The sequence below is a fragment of the Gracilinanus agilis genome, chromosome 4 (assembly GCF_016433145.1).
Source record: "Gracilinanus agilis isolate LMUSP501 chromosome 4, AgileGrace, whole genome shotgun sequence".
NCBI classification, from domain to species: Eukaryota; Metazoa; Chordata; class Mammalia; order Didelphimorphia; family Didelphidae; genus Gracilinanus; species Gracilinanus agilis.
In genome coordinates, this window is record NC_058133.1 from 121,016,188 (window position 1) to 121,034,454 (window position 18,267).

General features: G+C 39.6%; 1 protein-coding gene across 1 annotated transcript in view; it reads left to right on the forward strand.

The window, feature by feature from the left end:
- SMYD2 (SET and MYND domain containing 2) overlaps positions 1-14,919 on the forward strand; it is a 90,725-nt gene extending 75,806 nt beyond the window's left edge. The window contains exons 7-12 of the mRNA XM_044671845.1: positions 1,625-1,727; positions 4,855-4,965; positions 7,053-7,173; positions 8,945-9,119; positions 12,057-12,165; positions 14,462-14,919. Coding sequence (XP_044527780.1) covers positions 1,625-1,727; positions 4,855-4,965; positions 7,053-7,173; positions 8,945-9,119; positions 12,057-12,165; positions 14,462-14,542 — 700 coding nt within the window. The 3' untranslated portion in view covers positions 14,543-14,919. The remainder of the gene's footprint in view (positions 1-1,624; positions 1,728-4,854; positions 4,966-7,052; positions 7,174-8,944; positions 9,120-12,056; positions 12,166-14,461) is intronic.
- The last annotated feature ends 3,348 nt before the right edge of the window (positions 14,920-18,267 follow it).

Here is an 18,267-nt window from a genome sequence, read left to right on the forward strand (position 1 = left end):
ACTCCCACCAGATATCTAAGGCTGTAAGAACCAATCAGCATTATTAGAGGAGCTATCTTATCAGGAGCTCCCTAAATGAATAAATCACATTTCTAACACCCCCCTCTCCCTCCTCCAACAAACAAAGAAACCGGGAACTATATTTCCTGGAACAGGGTGACAGTAGTGTATTTTGACATTTCTAATGTAATGAAACATGTTAAGCCTGGGAGTTCATTATCTTTAAGAGTCTGATTTTCTTTCATGTGTGATATGTCAAGCCACTGGTCAGCGAGTTTGGAGTTGGGGGCTCTGAACCCCTCCTCACCACATTCCAACAAAGCCTGAGTTAAGGCAGGATGAGGCATAACAAATTTCACCCTTTCCCCAGCCTCTGATAGCAATGAGCATAGGAAGGGAAGAAGAAAGTAGTTGGTCTCTCCTCTGTACCAAGGAGTGGACATTACTGGCTCTCTCCTAGACTTGAAGGAGCAAGTTGACCGACTGAGTCAATGCTATCATTTTGTATTCTTGGTACAAGTGGAAGAAAGAGGGTTTTTTTTTTTTTTGGTTATCAAAGAGTAAGGAATTTATAATATCAGGCACTGTAACAATAACATTTATAGATGTGAGAGCCTGTCTGAGAATGAGCCCCAGTTTTCAGACAGTTTTAATTGGGGGGAAAAAAGTCCTCTGGGTTGAAATTCCTGTCGGCCTTGGAATTTCAAAGATAGCATTTTTAGAGATCAAGCATTTTTCCCCCTGTAGTTTAGAAATTTTTGTTCTTAGAACTTTGACCTTGATACAATCAGAAGAAGCTCAAAGCCCCTCACATACATGAACCTGTCTATCCTTCCCACCAGTCCTGAGAAGTAGAATGAGAACAGCAGGAGCAGCCCTGTCCCAATTTTCCAGATGAGGAAATTGAGGTGCAGAAAGGCTCAAATGAGCTCAGTCAAGATCAGCCAAGAAGTCCTGAGCAGAGCCACATAGGAAACCAGGCATTGCTGAGAATGATGATTCTTTTTCAGGCTGAGAACAACTGGCTTTGAAAATGGTCCATTAATATAAAAAAAAAGCTTTGGAAAATTGTGAATAAGTGGCCTTTGCTTATTCATTGCAGTTTACTATGGTGTACATGCTTACATATATGATGCTCTTTAGATGCTACATCTAAGTGGGAGGGAGCTACATTTAAAATTAATCTTATTAGGAATTAACGTTAAGTATCAACAGAAACAACTAAACTGGCTTAATAACAATTAATTTGAAGTCATTTCAGGACAGAAAGTATTATAAAACTCTTTTCAGGCCCTCCCTCAAAGCCCCCAGTTGGGATTCTTGGTCCATTCACTTTTCCTCACGCTAACTTGTTAGTGTCTGCTCCATTCTTCTGGCTCAGCTTTTTTCACTTTATTTTCATATTTACAATGCAGCAATTCTACTTTCAGTGCCATTAAAGGTTATAATTCCTGGGTAGGATTATACTTCCTTTAGAGTGAGTGAAATTGTTAATTATTAGCTTAAAAGATTAGTATTGTGAAGTGACAGTCTTTCTTTAAAAATTTCTGTCCAGCTGAGTGGTGCTTAACTTTCTGCCAATCATCCTGAGATAAATGGTTTCTTTTTCTCCCATTGACAATAGCGTTGCACTGATGAACCACAGTTGTTGTCCCAATGTGATTGTCACCTATAAAGGGACGTTGGCCGAAGTGAGAGCTGTGCAGGAAATAAACCCTGGAGATGAGGTAAGTGTGAGCTTGGCCAGCATGAACTGCAGGATGAATGTCAGGCAGGCTTTCTCATCAGTTAACCTGTGGAAGAAATCAGAGCAGGGTCACCAAAAGGAGTAAAGTGAACAGAACTGGTTACAATGGCCATGAATTCCACCCATTGAACATGACGATCATTTCTCACTTTCCTCATGGGACTATTTATCTGTTTGTGGATTATCCAGGCACATATCTTGGTATTCTCTCTTGCTATCTGGTAGGTAACCTTGGAATTAGGTTGTCCCCTAACTAGTATAGGAATCACTATCACATTAATGTTTTAAGCCATCTGTGTTTCACATCCCTTAAGGATGGTTCTGTTACTTGGTTTTCTTGGTATCCTAATTCAGTGAATCTATGTTCTTGTTGATATGATTACTCCCCCCAATGGTACAGACTCCCAAATCCTCTTGGCTTTTCATCCTGTGACTTTTCATAATTCCTCTCTTTTAGATCTTCCTCGTGTGCCTCTCCTTAGGTCTCAACATGTGGGCAGCACTCAGGCCATTCTTTTGTTATTCCTTACTTTCCATATATGAGCATTCCTGCCTCTTATTCAAATCACACATTTCCTAACTAAAACTCCTTATTTAATTCTTATGTGGAAATTATCATGGGCTGTAGCTCGCATTCTCTACCAACTTACCTGTGGCAGTCAACAGAAATTATTCTGATGCTTCAAAGATGGTGGTGGGTTTTTTTTTTTTTAATACCCAATTAAGATGGACAGTTCAATATATGGCTCTTGTAAGGAAAGACCAGAGGAAGCAGTTTTGTCAGTAGAGAGGAGGCTGGTTTCTCAAGGGATTGAATGGGTCACTTGGGTCATTTAATCAGCAAGCAAATGCCACTCACAGGTAGTTGAGGATTCAAAGGTAAAAATGAAACAGTGGCACCTTGAAGAAGCCTACATTCTCTTGAGTCACCCTGATTTAGAGGTGCTACTCTCTTGGCGAGAGGATATGCCTCTCCTCCTCTTCTTTATACTTTCTGTACATAATAGTACTTACAGTACCATTGACTGGGTGCTACCAAAGCTACATGGATGGGCAGACTTCTACTAACTGAGATGATCATCTGCAGAGTGACTTCATTGTGAAGTAGACCTTTAAATTGCCTGGCAAGGTCTGCGTTAGAAATAAATGAATTATATTAGGATTACTAGTGGAAACATCGATTGTTAGAATTCTCTAGCTTCAATCAGATGTCGTCGTAATAATTTCTAATAATCTAGATACTTTTCTTTTTAGTGTAGTTCTCGGGGGCCTTTCAATATTCAGATTGCTCTGAAAAGCCAATGTACCTAGGTTGGGCTTTGCACCTTTTTACTATATGAGAAATGTGCCCTCTGCTTGGCAGAACTATCCAAGATCCTGAATATCTGTCTCGTAAAATCTACCCTAGTGCCTCTTTGTTTAAAAAAAATCCCAATTAGTCAGAATAATTAAGTCATTTAAGACAGAAATGCTCATTTGGGGACAGCCTGAAAAGATGAGCATTTCATTGCAGTGACCAGCTGAGATGAGCAGACAGTCGGCTGGACTTTGTCGCCATCTTCTGGGCCAATCTGAGCATTGCACAGGTTGTCCATCAGCCCTTGCAAAAGAAAAAGAAGCCTGGGGGGGTTATGGGGACAAAGTGGAAGATCTGTTGTGTGTCTGTTTCTGCTTTCTTTTCCCTTGCTCTCTGAGTTTTTGAAAAATTATGTAGTAATCCCATCAGGCCAAGTAGAGAGGCGTTTGTTTTTCCTGCTTCCAGCCCTCCAGAGAAGAGGAATCCGATTAAGTCCAGTAAAAAGCTAGTGCCTTGCTTTTGTAGGTCCTCACGTTTGGGGTGCTAGAATTGAGATCAAAGGTTCCCCATTCCAAATTTTTTTTCCATATCTATGTGTTGGAACCCAAGGTTATTGGCACTTAGAAGGCTATTTGAGATCCATCTGTTCAGTCAGACATTTGCCTGATTATGTGGGATGATCAGCAAATGCTGGTCCCAGCGAAAAGATAATAGATATTTAAATGTTGGCCTCTTCCATATGCTCAGAGGCTTAGTGATAGGAACATGCTAGAAAACTCAAGAGCAGACCTGATGGGCACCAAAGGTAAGAGTTTCCTAAGTTCTGAGCACAGCTGGCCAAATGAAAAGCTGCCGGCTGTATGAGATGTGAGTTCTGCATCTCTCAGGCTCTTCCATTCTTGGTGCTGCCCTAAGCTGGGACACAGAATAGTAGGTAGCAAAAGCTGCACTTTTGAGGTTCTTTTGCCACTGCAGTGTAACTTAGGAGGAAACAAGAAATGTCTCACCACCAATTTCTTTACCACACAGTAGTGGCTGCAGTAAAAGCATCCAAGATGTCCAGTTTGATGTAATAAAAGTGCAAAAGACTAGGAAGACAGTGTGGACAACCAGTACCAAGGGTAGCGTTATCAAGTATGCAGTGACCAAACAAAAGGATCCTTTCTTTTCCATAGGAATTACATGTGAGCCCCTGCTGGGTAAAATCTATGCTAGGCTCTCTAGAGTGAACTGAGAGAGAGGCAAGAATTCTTTGTGGAACTTCTTTTAAGGAGACCCCAGAAATGGCACAGGGTGGGAAAAGAATCAATAACCCCCAAAGAGTTGGGACATTTTAGCCTGGTAGAAGGGAATTTTTCCCAACACAAGAAGAAGCCAATATAAGGAAATGATGAGCCCAAATTATTCAATTTTCATGCATTCCCTGGGCTTTCCCTCTGCCCCCACTATACTGTACTACTACTCAGAGTTCATTCTATAAATCATTGCCTTAAGACCTATTTATGAAACAACTCTTAAACCATTATTAATACTTTAGAGGATGAAATCATAAATTTAGAGCAGGAAGGGATTTTGGATTTAATTGAATTCAAGCCCCTCATTTTATAGATGAGAAAACCGATGTCTAGAAAAGTGAAGTTACCTGCCCAGGTTCATAGAGATGGTGTCTGTGGGAGGATTAGAACCCAGATCTTCCAAACACTGAGTCCAAGAGGTCTATCCACTATACCACACTCCACTCTTCTGATAAGATTTATACACTGTGTCCCCCCAAACACTAAATCATCTTTTTTTTCTTTTTCCTCTTTAGGTTTTTACTAGTTATATTGACCTGCTATACCCTACAGAGGATCGGAATGATCGATTAAAAGACTCTTACTTCTTTACATGTGAGTGCCGAGAATGTACCACAAAATCAAAGGTAAGGCCTCTCTAACATAGACAGTCTGGTCACCCTGACGTCCCTGGACTTCTCAAGATACATTTCCAGACACAGGGTCCTTTCTTTCCTTCCAAATTGCCATTTGACTCCCCAGGTCCCAATAGCGTTCATCTCAAGAAAAGGCGCTCCTTTCCATCCCTTTTCAGGAGAAAGCTTTTAGAGGTAGTGTAGTACAGAGAGAGGGGGTCATGATAGTTTTCTCAAGCCCCCTCTCTCTGTACTACAGTAGGCATTGTTACAATGCATAAAGTGCTCAACCTGGAGTGAGGAAGACTTGAGTTCAAATTCAGCCTCAGACACTTCCTAGCTGTGCCACCCTGGTCAAGTCACATAACATCTCTGTCTGCCTCAGTTTCCTCATTTTTAAAATAGAAATAATATACTTCCCAAGGTGGTTGTAAGGATGCAATGACATATTTGTAAGGCAGTGCTTATTAGCACATATGGCACATAGTAGTTACCATATAAATACTTATTCCCTCCTTTCTTTTCATATGATGACATCTTAGAAGTCTATTACCGTGGCAGCACCATGGGAAGAAAATCATGTATTCCTAGGAAGTACAGGTTCTAGTCTCTTCTTTCTTCCTCTAGACAACTTTATGATCTTGGACAAGTACATTTCTTGTTCTTTTTAAAGTTTGTTCTTTAAGATGAGATGGTTGGGATAGATGAACTCTAAAGGTACCCTTAAGGACTAGAATTCTAAGGCACAGATTCCCACCGCTGGGGATGTATAGATATACATTACCAAAGTATGAGGACTTTGTCTAGGGAGTAATTTTTCTTTATGTAAAACCACTTAATCTCTTTATTTTGTGTGCATATGCTTGATAATCTCTGGAATTATAGCTGATCCAGGGTGGTCCTTCTGATATGTTTGATGTTTCATTTAGTTTGAGAGCTGTACAGAACTTTAGGGGGCATCAAATTGAACTCCCTCATTTTACAGATGGCACCAACTTTGCCAAGATATCCCAGGAACCCATTGCTAATTTATTTACCTTCTACTGCAGTCTTATCCTGGCAGCCCAGTACTGGGCACAGGGAGAGATTTCCATGAGAATTTAGGTATGAGGAAAGAATTGCCAAAAAGCCATCTTTAAAAACAGAATGTGCCTTTCAAAGTGAGAGGGAAAAAATGGGAGTGGGGAAAAAGAGAAAAGGGATAAATGAAGAATTCACATACCAATTCAGAGAAGTTTTTAGGACACAAGACCATAGAGAATGAGTTTACCTTAGCACCACCCACATCAGACCTGATGTTGGCAAATGCCAACACTACCCATACTGAGCACTCTGCCCTAGGCAACAGTACCAGTAAAATCCAATTTTTAAAAAAAGATATTATAAAGAATATTAAGTTTCTTTCAGATCTGTTGCTTAATTTCTATTCACCTCAGTCTGATTCAGGATCAGTGAAGCATAGAATATTTAAGCTAGAAAGCACCTTTCTATAATTAAATTTCTGTAAGTTTAAAAATTTTATAAATGTTTTAATGGTGCTTTCCTCCCTCTTTTACATTGCCCAGTATTTCCCTGCGATAATTTCCTTTCCTATAACAAAGAAAATAAAGTTAAGCAAAGTTAACCCACTAGCCACATCTGAAGGTGTATTCCTCATTCTATCCCTAGAGTACCTATCTTACCTTTTTGCCAGGTTCCAGCATCAGAGTTCTGATGACTTCCAATGTTATTCTCCTTTACATTATCATGATCATTATGTAAATTGTTCTCCTAGTTATCCTTCTTTTATTTTGAGTCAGTTCACACAAGTATTCTCAAATACCTCCATGATATTTTATAGATAAGAAAGTTGAGACCCACAGAGAGAGAGTGATTGTGATTTAGTCAAACACATGGCAGAAATGGGATTCACACTCAAATATTCCATCTTCTCATCCAGCATGTTTTCCTCTGTCTCTTATTTCTTCTTCCCATTGGCCCTGTGTGCATCTAATAACTTGCAAGCCCAAATATATAGATGTGTGAATTTTTGGTGTTTGGAAAATTTCTCTATCAATATAATTCCCTTCATTGCATTCTTAAATATTTCTTTCTTTCAGGATAAAGCCAAGGTGGAAATCCGAAAACTGAGTGAGCCCCCAAAGGCAGAAGCCATCCGAGACATGGTGAAATATGCACGCAATGTCATTGAGGAATTTAGGAGGGCCAAGCATTATAAATATATCCTTTTTCCATTCTTCCTACAAGAGATGTGGAGGGAAAAGTGGAGGGCAGTGGGTCTGAATCTTAAACCATGAGCTCACCCTTAATAAGCAAATTTTGCCTTGTCAGGTATAGAAAGCAACTTCTCTCATTTCTTATTTGACTAGTCTAGACTGAATGCAGCATCCAGTTAGGATAATTTCCTTTCTGCAAAGGATCTGAAGAAATTCCTTGAATTTTTACCTAAGTTCCTTGAAGGAATCTTTATTTAGAGCCTTTCCAATATTAAATATTCCTAGTAAACACTCAGTAATTGTCTGGTCGGCCTTCAGTTGTCCATGTGAATTAAATAATTAATTGATTAATTAAAAAGCATACGTTATACACTCCCTATATGAAAAGAAATCTATAGATAATGGGAATGAGCAATGGAAAAAGTCAGCACTTGGCACCAAGGAATTTGTGTGGTTGAATATATGAATGTCCATTTGTGTCCTCGGTTGCTTTTTAGAGGCAGATAGAAGTGTTTGAGGGTTTGAAGTAGGAGATGAGATAGGAGGGAGGGAGTTAGCTAAGGTTTTTGTATTATATGCACATTTTCTTCCTGTGGTTGTTGCATTTAAGTGGACCAGCTTTTCCTGTGCCTGATGTTATCTCACCTAATATTCAAAACTTGAAAACTTGCCCAAGAATCTCTAAAATTTTCCCATTTACCAAAACCCTACCAAGAAGGTTTTCTTATTTATCATAATATCAAATGATGCTTGAATAATAGCATCATTTCATATAACAACAATCTCGAGGTTCCTTTATGGAAAGGGGGTTAAGTTTATTTTATGTAGCTTCAAAAGGCAGAACCAAGAAGTGGAAATACGAGAGACAAATCTGAGTTCAATATAGGCAAAATTTTCCTATCAATTAATCTAAAAATAGAATGGGCTGCATTTTGAGGTTAGCCTGTCATTATTGAAGTTATTTAAAGGAAAGCTGAACACTTGTCAGAGGAATTTTAGAAGTGATTCCTTCTTTGAATTGGAGGTTCTAGAGTATGGTGCAACAGGACAGTTTTGAAAGTTATATATTGAATTTGTCATATACTTAAAGGAAAAAAGCTATGTCTAATAGCTATTCAGTTTCATATGTAATTTTTTTTTCTGTTCTGCTTTGTGAGTGGAAATGCTCATTTTATTTAATGTTTGAGGTCAAAGTAAGACTTTTTTTTAATTTTAAAAAGAAAAGGAAAAAATTACTAAACTTGGAGTCCTGGGATGTGATTTCAAATTTTGAGTTTGCTATTTAATACCTGTATGATCTTAGGAAAAAGTTATTCCCTCTAGGTCCTTAGTTTTCTCATCTGCAAATGAAGTAGTTTGCCTCAATGACTTCTTAAGGCCCTTCTAGCTCAATACTCATAAACTTCTAATTTTCCTTTCAACTCTAAGATTTTTGCTTGATTCAAATTATCCTTTAGTTCAAAAAATCAGTTTCCATGTGATTAGAATTCTTTGGATTCTACTGAAATTTGGGGTCTCAAGTTTTTTCTGTTTTTTTTTTTTCATTAAAGAAAATAAGAAATTTTATTGGAATTGTTTTTCAAGAAATGTTTTAAGAGTACTGTTGGTTATCTTTCTTCTGGGATGCTTTGAATGTGAAATTTGGGTGCTTGAGGAATTAAGACATTGTGTTCTTCAAAAACTTTCCCTAAACCTTATGATCCTGGGTAGCCTAGTCTGTGCCCCTAATTTTGAGTAGTCCGCCATATTGCTTATTTTCCTTGACTCCAGTGCAACCCCTAGTGAGCTACTGGAGATCTGTGAGCTCAGCCAGGAAAAGATGAGCTCCTTGTTTGAAGACAGCAATGTGTATATGTTACACATGATGTACCAGGCCATGGGTGTCTGCTTATACATGCAGGATTGGGAAGGTGCCTTGCGCTATGGGCAGAAAATCATTAAGCCCTACAGGTGACTTGGGATGGCTCTTCACAATGTGCTAAAATGGGATTGTTGTTTTGGAACTTTTGTCATGATCAGAACCAAGCTAATTGATTTTCTTCCTTAAATGTGCAAGGCAGCCTTTGGTCCACTGCACAACTTAGAGTTACAAGGTCTGTGTTCATTCTTTGGAAACTTTTCTCTCTTTAAGGGTTCTGTTTTCAGGAACAGCCAGGCATCCCATAAGAAAATACTTTATCACGATGCAATTGGTATTGGAGTCCAGCCATGGTGATTCCTACTGTTAGGGATTGAGCCACTCTTCCATGGTGCTTAGAAAGCCTTGTTTCCTGGAGCCTTGGGGTTCCAGGGGATTTGTCACCTCTCACACTGTCCCAAAGTTAGCCAAAGAGAATTTGACACATACACCCAGTGGGAATAGCAGTAGACAGAAGCTAAAGAATTTAGATCCTTTTTTAGAGAAATATAGTGGAAAGATTGGACATCTAGATGACTCGCGAATAATATTAATAATATGGACATAGGTCTTGATCAATGGCACATGTAAAACCCATTGGAATTGTTTATTGGCTATGGGAGAGGGGAAGGAAAGAACATGATTCATGTAATTATGGAAAAATATTCTAAATTAATTAATTAAATAAAGTTTTTAAAAAATAGATGACCCAATGAATAGAGTGCCAGGCCTGCAGTCAGAAAGACTAATCTTTCTGAGTTCAAATCTGGCCTTGACACTTACTGACTGTGTGACCCTGGGCAAGTGACTTTACCCTATTTGCCTCGGTTTCCTCATCTGTAAAATGATCTGGAGAAGAAAATGTCAAACCATTATAGTATCTCTGCCAAGAAAACTTCAAATGGGGTCAGAAAGAGTTATATAAGACTGAAAGGACTCAACCACAACAATGAAAAGGTGGGTCGTCCAGGTCCCACCCCAACCCCAGTACTTACTTGCCTTTATTTGAGACCTTAGGCAAGTCATCTGACCTACCTAAATCTCATGGTCTTCACTTATAAGCATATCCTATGGTCAGGATAGGTAACTATCCCATAGTAGGGCACTGTACTGTCCTATCTTACAGGATTGTTATGAGGAAAGACAATTAAGGACTAGACCTGTGATTTCAATTGCTCTACAGAATTTCCAAGGGAGAACATTTTTTCCCCCTCAGGTGAGCACCTTCTCTGTAACTTAATAATCTTAAAGAATCGCTTTCACCTAAAAAGTGAGGTCAGTTTCACACAGCCAGTGTGTATCAGAGGCACGACTTGAAGGACCTTCTTAGAGGGAGCTCATCCATCCCTGCTCTCTTCTCCGCCAAGGGCCCACTAAAAAGAATTGAACTTTAATCTGCTGACTAGCCTCTTAAGGTTGGACACAGAAAAGTTTTCTGAGAGAATGGTTAGAGTCCAGGATGGATGGCTGAGCAAAACCAAGGCACTTTTCCCCCTAAATGTTCCGAAAGCAAGTAAGGGCTCTGCGGATTTGGAACAGAAAACTGACCTTGTCGAGAAAGGACAAGATAAAGTTCTCACTAACCTTTCAAGCCTGATTTCACCTATTTTTCATGATTTGGCTTTACCCCAAAGGCTCAGTGCTTAGGTAAAGCTGTTTTAACTGGCCAGCAGAGGGAGCAAGAGGGGAAGCAAGCCCTTGAAATACAGCCAGAGATTGAGTTTATCATGAAAATTCTAGATGAATTCCTTACCCCCACCTCCCAACACCCTGGCGTGGGTGAGGCCAGGAATGTGCAAGCTCAGAGCTTCCTCAAAACCTCCCCACACTTTACTCAGAAATGCCCAGCGGCCACTCTTCTTGTTGAAAGTATAGACCCAGCTCTCAGCCTGGTTCTCAGTTGGTTCCGGGGTCACCCTCAGTGTCCCCGTAAGCGCCCAACCCCAACAGAACCTCTGGCGGGCAGAGCGTTGGACCAAACAACATCTTCCCAGAGTCTCTCTCACGTCATCCCCCTAAACCATTCTCCAGAGTTCCAACCCTACGTACCCCATTTGTTTCTCCCTATGCAAAAGGCAAGGTAGAATCTTCCCCTTTGATTGAGGCTATGGAGGTAGGCAGACATGGGTCAAAGAGTTAGCACAACTGCCCAAAACCTGGGTGTGCCCCATGTTCATACAGGAGGATACCACTGAACATCTACTATAGTATGTGCAATATTTACAGTATATTCCTGTGCACTGGGAAGGGAAGAAAAGAGAAAAGAAGTGGGAGGTGTAGTCCTTGCCCACGTGGAGCTTAAGCAGCAGTGTTTTGACCATCTTTGGTAAAAAGCTGGAAGGACTCAGTTCTGGAGAGTTGGTGGTTTGGGCGATCATATGCAATCCTTCTTATATAAAAATGGTGTCCTCAAGCCATTTTCTTGGGGTTGTTTCCCCAGGACAGAGGTGCCTGACCTTAAGAAAACTCAAATTTTTCCATAATAAAAAAAAATTCCATGACAGGTAAAGGGGCCATTGTTTTAAAAATAGGTTTGCCGTAGGATTTTCCAAATAGCTTCTTCTCCCAGTGCATTTTCAATTATTTCATCTTACACACAACCCTTGGAGTACATTCCTGTTGCATGCTGGGTGGTGTTGAGCTGTCCAGACTAACTCAGCTAGATTCCCTTATTTCTAGCAATAATACATTTCTGAGATTGCTAGAAGTCTGTGGTCACAGAGTAGAAGTTCAAGCCATTAAAGACATAGATTTATTTTATTTTTAAATATTTTTTAGAAAAATTTTCCATGGTTACATGATTCATGTTTTTACTTTCCCCTTCACCCCCCTCCCCCATAGCCGACGCGCATTTCTACTGGTTTTAACATGATAGATGCATAGATTTAAAGGACCATGTTAAAGCTTCTTGTTTCTCCCAAGTTTGACGTGTGAATACCGATGTGGAAGATCTATAAAATGATGTGTCTTCTTTCTCTGTTGTCTTTTAGCAAACATTATCCATTGTATTCTCTGAATGTGGCTTCCATGTGGCTCAAGCTAGGAAGGCTATACATGGGGCTGGAACACAAAGCTTCAGGAGTAAAAGCCCTGAAAAAGGTAATTCTGCCTTTCTCCAATAACTTGGCTTTTCAAGTAACCCTTGTGGAAGGTGGGGATGGGACCATCTCCAAGCCTAGCATACCTTATCTATAAAAGGGTAGAGTTATGGCTGCATTACTACCTGCCTTGCAGGGTTACATAGAATTGAAATACTTTGTAAATCTTAAATAGTTTTTAAAAAATCTTTGTTATTCTTTCTTGAAGTGTTTCACTAATAGAATTGATTAAAAAGCCTTTTATTCCATACCTGTGATATGAAAGTCACCGTGCCAGAAGCTGGGGGAACAAAGACAAAAGGCTAGTACTACCTATCCTCAGGGAGCTTATATTGTATTGGGGGAGAGAGAGAATAGAGAGAGAGAGAGAGAGTGTGTGTATAGCCTTATATACGTAATAAATAAAGGCATTGGGGGGTGGGGAGAGGAAAGAGACTCTAGCAGCTGAAGGGAAAGGCTTCTTGTAGAAGGAGGTGCCTGAGCTGAGTTTTGGCACAGTGGAGAGAGTATAAATTTGGAGTCCTGAAGTCCAGAAATGAAATTCTGCCTCCTGGAGGAATCACCTAATCTCTTAATCTCAGTTTCCTCATCTGTAAAATGGGGATAATAAAGCACTTATCTTAGAGGGTTATCATGAGGCCCAAAGGAGATAACTTATGTAAAGCACTTTCAGACCTTGGTGCATTATGTAAATACTAGCCATGAAGAGATAAAGGGAAGGAGAATGTGGAACAGCAGATGAAGTGTTGTGTCTGAAAAAAGAAAGAAGGCCATTTTGGTCTGGACCCCAGAGAGTCTAAAGTGAGATAATGTTAAGTAACTTTTTTTCCCTAATATACCAACTTATATAATTCACTTCTTAGACAAAAGACAACTCTTTTGACCCACCAGCTGGAGAAAGTATTTCTCCATTTGTAGAGATGAATTTTCACTTATCTTTTCTACCCTTCTTCCCAGAGACTTAGCTATGATCAGAGGTACATATCTGGCCAGAATTCTTTTCTGTGTGAAAATAACAAGGGTATATTGTGATTCAGCCCATCCATTACCTTAGCCTCGTTAGCCTCATACTATATAATCATAGCCAAATCTTCTATACTGTCATTTGGAGGGCATGATCTAGCAAGAGTTAGAGGTGAGACCTCTGTGTTCTCTCCCACAATGCAATGAACGATATTAGGGACCTCGCTTTTGCACAGCAATCCTTATTGGCCCCCCCCAAGAGCTAATTCCAGTCTCCTCTGTTCTTGGCATTCTACACTATTCCTTCCCTGAGCCCTTTGAGGAGAGAACCTCAGCCCTGCTTTACAAAGGAAAAAAGGCCACGCACTGTGTACTCTCACTCAAATAAATACTGACAGTTCTCACTTTATGTACATTTTTTTTTGTATAAAGAATTCTGAAAGAAATCCATATGCCTAAAAAGCACCCATGTCAACTTTACTGTACAAAGCTGTGCCCTCTCTCTCTGCTCCTGCCCCATTCTTTACTTGGAAGAGTCTCCTTTCACCCGTACAGCACCCTGGGGATCAATGCATCTAGCTCTGGCTGAGTAAAGCCAACTAGAGTAGAGAACCTATAGACAAACCATGAAGAGAAGCTCTTTCCCCAGATGAATGAGGCCGGCAGAGCCTCACCGCAGATACTACATTGAGAAACACTTCACGAGATGCTGGGATGTTTGTTTTTTAAATCTGAAACTATCTGGATAATCTTTTCCTGATTGATTGAATATTTTATTTTACCTGACTTGCGTAGACTAGCTTCAGAACAGGGATTATCGACCTAATATTAAGAAATTAATTTGTTTTTAATATTTGAATAATTATATTTTACTATTATTGGTTTCCTTTGTAATCTTTATAGTCGATTCATTTAAAAACATTCTGAACAGCTCATAGGCATTATCAGGCCACCAAAGGAGTTCATAGCACAAAAAAAGTTTAAGAAGGTCTATTTCAGAGACTATTTTGAGTTTTCTATAAAGAATCTGTGTAACCTTGGAGAAGTCACTCTTTGGGCCTGTTTTCTCATCTGTAAATGAGGGAGAGGGACTCATTAATCCAGCAGTCCCTTAGGTCCAACTCTGTGATGGCTCTAAACCTGAATCATTGGTTATTTTACCTGCTTTGATAGAAGTAAAGAATCCCATTTCCCACCCTGGGCCACAAGGAAAGCAGGAAGCTATGCATCCCCCTACCCTCTGTTCATTTAGGCTTGGAGGGAATGAGAAGGGGTCTCTGGGAGGGCTGGCAGAACAATAACCAATTTCCTCATTTACCATTTCTTTTCCATAGGCTATTGTTATTATGGAAGTAGCTCATGGCAAAGACCATCCTTACATTTCTGAGATCAAAAAGGAAATTGAAGACCACTGAACCTATGCAATACCTTCAGCTTTTATTTAAATTCTTTGTGGAAACCTGAGAACTGAGTGCATGAGGGTCCTTTGGAAGCATGGCCCTCTGGCATTTCTCTAATAGAACTGGAATGAGAACCATTCAATCACTTACAACCTTACCTACCTATTGCTTACTTGCTGGTTTGTTTTAAACTTCTTGATCCTTCAGATGAAATTAATTTTTGAATGCTTTTTTCTAAGAGATAATGACAGGGTTTCTTACATTATGCTTTTGATGGATCAAGTTGGAAGAGAAAAAAAATCCACTTTTTTCCCCTCCTCTTTGTCTGTTTTAAAGTTTAAAATAAATCTGAGTGATGTAAGCAATGATGAATAAAAGAAATCATGAAGGTCCTTATGGTCTGCTTTCTCTTTATGTGGTAGGAAAACTTGTAGAGTTGATTTATGAGATTCCAGGAGAAAAAGGATCCTGTGACAGATGTCTGTCCATTACTGTCTTAGGAGGATAGCCTAAATCTTGGAATTATGAGCCAAAACAAATTTTGGAAATTATTGTAGGTCAATTCTTTTATTTAACAAATGGGTAAACTGAACCCCAGAGGAAGTGATTTGTCCAAATGATTGGATCACTATGTGTTCAGAGTTCCTGTCACCTCTCTGCTGACTAGGAGCTGGGGCAGTCATCAAGAGGCCAATAGACTCTAGGAGAAGGAAGAAAGAGGGCAGGAAAAGCAAATTTGGGGTAGGGGAATAATGAGAGAAGAAAAGTTGCTGTAGTGAAGAATAATGAATATCCGGTGGGGTTTATACCCCTGAGCAGTTTGTTGACCCATTTTAGTTCCCCTGCCTCTATAAATAGTGGATGATATTTAACTGCCATCAAAGTTCTGAGTTCAAATGTTATCTCTGACACTTACTAGACCCTGGACAAGTCACTTAATCTGTTTGCCTAAGTTTCTTGAACTATAAATGTTGTAAGGATCAAATGAGAGAATATTTGTAAAAGCATTTTGCATACTTCATGGCATACAGTAGGCACTATATAAACACTTATTCTCTTCCCCTTCTATCAGCTGGAATTGTGTACTTAAATGTTGTTTTTCAGTCACTCCCATTGTATCCCACACTGTGAGTCCCCTGTCCCCTTAGGGTTTTTTTGGCAAAGATACTGGAGTGTTTGAACATTTTCTGCCCCAGTTCATTTTACAGATGAGGAAATTGAGGCATACAGGGTTAAGTGACTTGCATAGAGTCACATGGCTAGTAAATATCTGAGGTTGGATTTGAACTCAGGCATTCCTGACTCCAGGTCCAACATTCCCTCCATTGCATCACCTAGCTGCTCCAGATACTTCTATAGTATTTAAGAAACAGCTTTTGGACAAAAGGCTGCATAGCTTGTTGGGCAACTGCTTCCATCTCCTGGTTTGAAGACTTGCTCCCTGCTTCCTTGCCTTCCCATAAATCCCTTTTGACAATTTGACTTGTTCATCATAATGACGATAATAGCGATGATAACATCAACAATAAAAATAGCATCTACTATGTATAAGCTCCTTGAGAACAGGGACTGTCCTTTGCCTTTTTTTGTATCCCTAACCTTTAGTAAGCTGCTTGGCACATAGTTGAGGCTTGATAAATGTTTATTGACTTTCTGACTGCCAGGCACTGTGCTAGATACTTTACAAATATTATGTGATCCTCACAATAACCCTGGGAGGTATATGCTATTATTATCCCCATTTTATAGTTCAGGAGACTGAGGGAAATAGAGAGTGACTTTCCCAATGCACACTGCCCACATAGCTAGTATATGCAATGTCAGAGGTGGAATTTGGGCTCAGATCTTTCTGACTCCAGGCCCAGGACTCTGCCGCACCACTTAGTCGCCTCTAATGCCATTGGAGTACGTTGGACATGTTTCCCTCATTCTTCTTATATGCCCAGCATACCTTGTACATTCACATTTCTCCTGGATATCTTTTATGCTACATGCATGGGAGGAAAGAGTAGTGGTTCTAGATTCAGAGGACCTACGATGGAATCTTGCCTCTAATATTTACTTATCTGTGTGATCTTGGGCAAGTCATTCCTGAGCCTCAGTTTCCTCTTCAGTAAAATGAGGGGGTTGTACGGGGAAGCTTCTCAGGTACCTTCACCCTCTAAGCCTATGAATGTTTTATGATGTTCCCCACCAAGCACACCCTTCCTCCTCCCACTCACCTTTTATTTGGAGAGAGATTCCAGTGGAAACATGGGAGAAAATCATTGTTTCCTTACCAACTTTGTTATTGAGGAAAAAACACTAGTCTCTACCCTACACTTCCAGTGAGACCTCAGATCAACCTGGCTTATTGCATACCAAAAGCCTAAACATCAGCAACCCGAGGAATAGTGTTTGTTAGCAACGGCTGCTATGGGGGAGGATGACATGGAATGGTATTTGGTCCAGAATGATGGAATTTTTCATTTAGGAAAGTTTCTTGCAGTCCTCACAAGAATTTCTCCCCTTTAGTTAATAATCAAAGCTCGTCAGTGTTTGGACTTAAGTTACATTTATTTTTTTACAAGTTACTTATACCAGCTGGGACAGCTAGAAGGTAGTTTCCCCCCAAAGCCCACACAATAGCATTCTTAACAAGAATACATTTCTTTAACCATTCTCTGATTCCATTTTACTGTCAGGGGGCGCAAATCCAGAACTAGATGTCTTCTTTGGGCTAGAATATTCAGGGGAGCCTATATGGCCACCCTAAGAAGACAAAAGGCCAGAAAGAAACATATTTGGGTCTGTTTCATTATTTAATGTACACCTCATAGCCAGTTTTTAAAAAGCTGTAGAAGAAAAGAACTGTGAATCAATTAAAGGATGTCTTACATTTGAAAAATGGTTGAACTACTCATTCCTTGTATGTGTTTGTTCAAGTCCTAACCCAGTTCCTTGTCATATGGACCATTTTTTTAAACTAAAGTTTTGTTTTGTACATCATCAGAATTTCTCCCAGTATATCTCTCCTTTCCCCTCCCAGAAAGCCATTCCAGACAAAAAGCTTTTTAAGGGGAAAAAAAAACCAGCAAGACAAATAAATACTTTAAAAAGTCTGAAAATGTGTACCATCTCTTCAAACAAGGAGTGGGGCAGGGAGATCTCATATTTCTTCTCTGGGACCTTGGTGGTTCTTTGTAATTTTACAACATTCATTTTGATTGTTCTATGCTTGTTCTTTCCTGTAACATGGTGGCAGCCATTTTCTGGCTCTTCTGGTCATGTAAAACTTTTAATAATTCTCAGTATTAATCATTTTCAAAATTTCTTAGAGCACAGTAATATTCCATTACATCCATGTACCACAATGTGTTTAACCACCTCCCCGTGGCTGGGCATCTACTCTGTTCCAATTCTGTGTGATCACAAGAAGTGCTATGAATATTTTGGCATATAGATATTTTGGTATAAAATAATTAGGCATAAAAATAATGAATATATATAAATATCAAAATTATTCTCATCAGTGACCTCCCTTTGGTAAAAGCCTAATGTTGAAATTGTACCTTAATAGGTTCTATAAGTCAGTCAATAAACAATCAAAATGCCTAATATGTACCAAGCCCTGTGTTAGGGAGGATACAATGGTAAGTAGTTCCTGTTCTAGATAACTTCATGGAGTCCTGGAGGAGACAAAATGAAAAGAATTTTATACAAACAAGTTATAGGCAGGATGAACTGGAGGAGATGCTCTG